This window comes from Humulus lupulus, chromosome X (assembly GCF_963169125.1).
Source record: "Humulus lupulus chromosome X, drHumLupu1.1, whole genome shotgun sequence".
Taxonomy (NCBI): Eukaryota; Viridiplantae; Streptophyta; class Magnoliopsida; order Rosales; family Cannabaceae; genus Humulus; species Humulus lupulus.
Window position 1 is genome coordinate 176,355,438 of NC_084802.1, and position 6,695 is coordinate 176,362,132.

General features: G+C 45.6%; 1 protein-coding gene across 2 annotated transcripts; it reads right to left on the minus strand.

Moving 5' to 3' along the window:
• Positions 1-764: 764 nt before the first annotated feature.
• Positions 765-6,325, minus strand: LOC133804919 (uncharacterized). 2 transcript variants are annotated; one of them, XR_009878706.1, is made up of 3 exons: positions 2,655-6,325; positions 1,560-2,578; positions 765-1,486 (listed from the first exon to the last, which is right to left on the minus strand). XR_009878706.1 is itself a non-coding variant. In XM_062243022.1 (3 exons), exons 1-3 carry the CDS (start codon positions 2,544-2,546, stop codon positions 1,472-1,474), a joined length of 762 nt encoding a protein of 253 aa, XP_062099006.1. In that variant the 5' UTR covers positions 2,547-6,325; the 3' UTR covers positions 765-1,471. The 2 variants fall into 2 exon arrangements, 1 of the variants encoding a protein (XP_062099006.1); XM_062243022.1 differs by having other exon boundaries at positions 1,560-1,966; positions 2,207-6,325.
• Between the last annotated feature and the right edge of the window lie 370 nt (positions 6,326-6,695).

Below are 6,695 nucleotides of genomic sequence, written 5' to 3' on the forward strand. Positions count from 1 at the left end.
TGGAGTACTCAGACCAAACTGGGAAGGACCTTACCAGATTGAAGAAGTCCTTCATCCGGGCACCTAAAACCTTGCACGCTTAAATGGAGATCTTGTTCCATGCTATTGGAATGGAGAACACCTGCTCAAGCATTATCAGTGAATAGTCCTTCCTAAAGGACTGGCTTGTATTAATTTTTACTTTTTACAAGTTTCGAAAAAAGGTTAGCCACGTTGTATGGCAAATCGCTTATAATGTAAGATCACTCGTAAAGACATGATTAGTCCATTTTTAATACGAGATTATAAAGGACTGTGTGCAGCCAGTCATTCTTGCCAACCTTTGTAAATTTATTTTTACAAGTATTTGTTCATTACGTGTGTTGTTTTGCTGTATTATAAGTGTTATGTTTACTATCGAGCAGTAATGTTCGCACAGGTCGTGGTCAAGGCAAGTGACCAAGGACCTAAAGCTCCTCGATCACTTGGGGGGCACATAAGGTACATCGATAGCAAAGCATACCAAAGGGTATGTAAACACATGAACAAGATGAGTGAAAGCATGCTATGGCACTTAGAGTATTTTTCAAAATTTATGTTTTGTTAAATCAAACCAAAGTACTATGCTAAGTTCGGTCATGCGAACAGATATTATAATAAAAGAAATTATAATATCAATAAAGCAATCTTTTACACCGCGAGCAGTGTCACTCGGATGTAATTGTTCAATTAAAAGTAAAAATATTTTGCACCGCGAGCAGTATTACTCGGATGCAATTGTTCAGTTATAAGTAAAAAAGCTGCCCTTGCAGTAATAAAAATAAATTGTCTTTACAAACAGACCCGTGGGCCATAAAAGCAAAATAAAAGAAAAAAATTTACTGGGCAGGAGGGTCTTGAGGATTTGGGGGAGTGCCCTGGTCGGCAGGAGGACCAGCTTCAGCATTGGCAGCAGGAGCCTTAGCCTTAGCCTTCTCCTCTGCCTCCAACCGAGTGGCGCACTGCGCCATCAATGTTCTCTTCAACCGCTTGGAAAGATAGTTGAAGTTGGCCGCCCGGTTGTGCTTCCAGAAGTCATAAAAGCAGAGGAGGGTGGCCTCCTTATACATCTTCAAGTTCATGACCCCTTCCACCTCAACCTCCTGCACTCACCCCTTAAGCTCCCGCACCCGCTCTTCAAGCTTCTTCCCCACATCACTGGTAGCGGTCAGATCGAGTTTGAGCTGTTTACACTCTTGGGTGATAAGTACAGAACATTCCCTCCATTTATGCCACTCCTCGTTGGCTTTCTTCAAGGCCCCTTGGCTGTCCTGAAGCTCCTGGGTAAGAGTGGCTTGGTCCTCGCACAGTTGCTCATTCAGCTTGGACAGCTCCTTGTTCTCTTCGAGCAGCTTGTTGTTCTCAACCTCAAGTGCTTGCTTAGCCTGAGCAAGTCGGGAGTCGAAGTTCTGTCCCCGGGAAACCAACGCCCCAGCACGGCGCCAGCTAGCAGTTAAAGACAGCAGCCCTTGAAGACAAAGAATGAGAAAGTAAGGAAAAGAAGTCAGACATAAATGATGAAGTAGCAGAAGATGACTTACGGTGACTATCTCATTCAACCCTCTGTTGATGATTTGGTCGACCTCCATTGAGGCAGTTTCATTGATGGCGGCCTGACTGCGTCTGTGCTTCGAGAGCTTGTATATCCTCTCCCTAGCCGACCCGACCACGAGGCTGGACAGGGAGCCTTCGGATAGGTTGTCAAAAGTCTCCTTGTCAGCGGCCCTAGAGGAGGGCTGTGGATTCACAGGTGTGGGCGTCGACTGTTCGGTGGGGGGCGAAGGTGTCATGTTTTCCTTAGAAGGGACGGCGGTTGGAGTATCTTCTGTTCGAGCCTTCTTCAAGGGGGTCTTGCTACTTTCCCCTCGAGCCCTCTTGCTATCCTTCTTCAGGACAGAAGAGGCAGCGGCAGCCTCGTAATGAGTGAAGACGTCTCCAGAGTCCATACCTGCACAAAGGGAAATAACTCGAGCAGTGAGATTAAGTGGTCATAGGGGGAACAGAGATAAAAGTAAAAGGATTACAAGAAAAGTACTCGAGCTACAACTACTGGTCGTAGCAATATTTACTGAACTGCCTAATTCCCGGAAGAAATCTGAGTTTAAAGAGGGAGCATTCCTAAGGTTGTTGTCCCCATCAAATAGATGAGAGGGAATTGGCAAATTATTTAAAAGCGAGATTATTGTACCGTTTACATCCGACGAATCGTCAAAAAGTTCGGTAAGATCGACAGCCTTTTGTTTTCCCTTGCCCTTGGGGACTGAAGGTTCCTTCGCTCGGGGGGGGGGGGGGGACGGCAGGTTCCCTGATCGTAACCCCAGTTGGCCGCCTCCGAGGAGGCGCCTGAGGTTGCTGCTCTGGTTCCTATTCATGTTCCATGCCGGCTTGAACATCGCCACCGAGGGTTCGTTCGTCGCAGATTGAGATCCCCAAAGGCCGACCAGTCTAAGTTTGGCCTCGTTGACTAGGTTTTTTACACTCTTATCAGCATTTGGCATGCTGGCTAAGAGTGTTACCCTTGACTCCATCCCTGGAGTAGGGGTTGGACGTAGCCATGGGCCTGGAACATGATAGATGTTAAGATATTATAACAGAAAGACACTAAGTAAAGAAGCTACTCTCGTAAGAATTTTTACCTCCTCGCGTAAAAGCCAAGTTGTCCGCAGCAAGGTCAGGAGTGAGGAACTATTCGTGGTGATACTTCCCCACATTAGAAATATGGGTGGTGTCAGGCAAAAAAGTGCATCCGGATTCCTGATGGCAGAAGTGAGAAAACCCCGTACCATCTTGGTTGGGATTGGACTTAAGGTCAAAAAGAAAATTGACCTCGTGGGGGGAAGGTACTGGCCATTTTTTGAGCTTATAAAGGATATAGAGTGCGGCCAGCATTCTTGTGAACGCTTAATAATCCTCGCCCTTAAAAGACTCAACATGTATGCTAGGCCCCATAAACGCCACAAAAGTATGGCTGGGTTGGAATGACCCTGAGCCACTGTTGCCACTTGCGCGGCAACCCAGATGGCCTCGCACGCACCAGCACCAGGCGAGGCCCCTCGTCTCATGCGCGCAGGCACGGCCCCGCGGCCTCGCGACGCGTCCGAAGCATGCACGAACCCCGTGGCCTCGCGTCGCGTCCGAAGCAGGCACCGCCCCGTGGCCTCGCGTCGCGTCCGAAGCAGGCACAGCCCCGCAGCCTCGCGTCGCATCCGGAGCAGGCACGGCCCCGTTGCCTCGCGTCGCGTCCGGAGCAAGAAGGCATGGCCTTGTGGCCTCGCGTCGCGTCCGAAGCAGGCACGGCCCCATGGCCTCACGTCGGGGCATGCATTCGGCCTCGCGCCCCGAACACTCCATGCCGTGCGGGGGGTGTACCCTGGGGAGCCACACCATCAGGTGCCCATGCAAAGGAGGCCTCGCGAAGGGGGCTCGCGAGCCGCATAGGAGCCACACCATCATATGGACCCCAACACTTAGGGACCTGGGTATGAGTTGAATGGAACATACTTGTACGTTCCCATGCTGGGTACGACCCTCAAGACCTTCTACGTCCAAATACGGACACCTGTACCAACGGAGGAGTGGGAATGCAGGGATAAGAGTGATGGTCCATACGTCTACGGCCAGGAGTCAGAGTCGACACCACTACCACCTGCGCCACTATGCCTGTCACCACTCATCAGACATGGGTACGGACAAGTAGTGGAGGCATCCTCCTGACACCTGCCCCTGTACTGGATGTACGACCACAACATCTGAAGCCACTCTCTTGACAGAGTACTTATGTACCCCTTTGGTCCCCAGGACCACCATGTACCCAGGGCCATTTGAGCCTATTATAAAAGGAACTCTAACCCCACCTGAAGGGGGGTTGGAAGTTTGACGGTAGCAGACGCTTGAGAGTGAATGAAAGATTGATTGATTTCTCCATTGTTATTCTGTCATTGTTCTTGAGTTATTACTTTGATTTCTATAGCTTTTTTTTTTATTGACGATCCTTACTTGATAATTTTTTCCAACTCAACTTAGTTGACGAGTTCTCACCGTCAACAATTCTATATCCATTCGGGGTGATTTGAAAGGGGGATACTCCGAAGTAATTAGCCACCCCCTGAAAAAACGAGTGGAAAGGCAGGGTGGCACCTGCCTCAATATGGAACCTCGACCAGGTGCTGTAGGCCCCGCCTGGCAGGTTGGCGCGCTGGTCGATATATGGTTTGACTAAGGTCACACCCGTCAGATTGTATCTGTTTAGATAGTTGGCAATCATCCGCAGTGTCACCGTACTTTGAGGAACGACGTGCCACGCCACGTCTAGCTGGTCGACATGGCGAGGGCAGGCACGCCTTTGTACATCGGTCTCTAGGGCAAATTCGCCTCGACCACTGGTTGAGGGGTATCAGCAGAAGGCTGGCCTGAAGATTTAGGGTTATTCCTTTTTCGAGCTTTTGTTTTGGTTCGGGCCATTCTTTGGTTGGGGACTGGAGGACGGTTTGAGCTAGGGCGAGAAAAGGGGATCTCTGGTATCAAAGTAGATGGGTTTTCTTCGCCTTCAAGGAGTTGGGCCAAGAGGTCGTCTTCAATAGGTCCTTCTCCCCCCCAAGGGTATTGCATAAGAACTGTAAACAGACAATGGAGGAGATAAGACACAGTTTGCGAAGTAGTGTGGAAGATTGGGATAATGTTGCTCATGTGTAAATAACCAGCAGCATCCTACTCCTACGCTAAGTTCGGCGTCAATGGTTTGAAAAACGAATCAAAGAGGGAAAAAACCATTTTCTGAAAAAGAACTGTTTCGACTCCTAAAGGGCAGGAAAATACCCAGTTTTTCACCTAGCTTAAAGGTTGAATTTTTACGTCGATCTTATGCCCTAAGCCTATGATCCTTACTATCAAACTAAGTCTTAACCTATACAACGAATAAAGACGCCCTCTTACCAAGCAATGGAAGGTTTATACAAAAAGATCCTCATAAAACCCTACTCAAGAACGCAGGAATCACAGAGCATGGAAACGGCGTGCATGGCATAATGAAAAATTTAGAAAGACAGAGTGATTACCTGGGCGAAGATGGATGTTCGGAGGAGAGAGAAAAAGTTCGAGTCGGAAAGATCCTCAGTTAGACGACTGTCTGGTTTCGAAGCTCTGAAGGCAAAGTTCTTGAAGTTCTTGACAAAGACGGTAAGAAAAACTTTTTTGAGAAGAAAAAGGAGGTATTTATGGGGACCGAGGTATGGCCAAAAAGTAGCAATCATTATTTTTTAATTCTCGAAATGTGGGGAAGTGTATAAGCCGTCAATTAGCTTCTTGAAAACTGAAAGGCCTTGATTAGACATAATTATGTCACGGTTTTAAAAAATGCACGGGGATTCTGACAGACATCGTGGGGATATGAACGGTTGCTTCCTTAAAGTTTCTTTATTGCTGGTCGCACTAAACAAACTTGGGGGTCAAATGTTATCCAAAAACAAGCATGGATGACATGGCAAACATTTAGTACACGTGGCTAACATCTGGCAGAATTCGTGCTCGACTATCGACCAGGAAGACATCTAGAGTCATGACGTTCAATCTCTTCATACGACCAGCCTGGTCGTACGAATGATACACGCGGAAAAGATCTTATGTAGTTATGATAGTATCAGGAATTATCTCCCATGATTTCCTGAGTATCCGACTATTTAGGAAATAATATCTGTAACAAATTAATGTAAATCCTCCTTGAGCCTATAAATAGAGAAGGAGGGCTCAAGGGAAAAGGATCTTCTTCTTTTTTCTGGCTTTCGGATCACTAGAGATTAGAGTTATCCTATTTGAGATATTGTATTATTCTTCAGAGGTTGTTGAAACTCATGGAACCCTAGTTCTTTGATCACTCCTTTGAATCCTATATCAATAATAATTCAAGTGGACGTAGGTTATTACCAGATTCTGGGGCCGAACCACTATAGTCTCTTGTCTTCTTTATTATTTCGTCATCACATTCTTTCCAACATGTTTGTCCACATCAAGCAAATTTGACTCCGTGTCAGTTGGCCAAAATCAGGGTCAACAGGGTGGTGCCGTCTCTCATGAGAATTAGGAGTATTCTCAAGAACATCGATGAATGGAAAGTGCACATGGCCAATAACGGTGCAAAGCAAGACATAGAGGTCTCAAGTGAACATGGCAAAGGTGTGTGTTATCACCGATTTGTTAACATGGAAAGATGGTTCAGTGCCTAGTGCAACCAAATTTTCAACAAATTTTGTGATAATTACACTATAATAAAGTTCAAGTAGAAAACACTTTACTTTATGCACCAATGCAATGACTTCTATAAGAGAGAATTATTATTTATTCAAGTGAGGGATATGTTATATTTTAGAATATAATGTTGATTGATTAAATAAGTGTTATAATGGATAACTATTTAATCTAGTGGGAGAATTTAATCTAGTGGGAGAATGTTATATTACTTTATAATATAATGTTTTATATTAAATAAATGTGACAAAGAGTGTCACATATTGTAACATATAAAAGAGAGTTACAATATTTGGATATATGTGAATATTCAAATATGTAACATATTTGGTGTTACAAATTTGTAACTTCCAAATATTGTCCATTATTGTGTAAATTTGTTGTTACACAATTTTGAGTTGAATTTCTTAAAGTCATAAGTGAAATGGCTGTTAGAT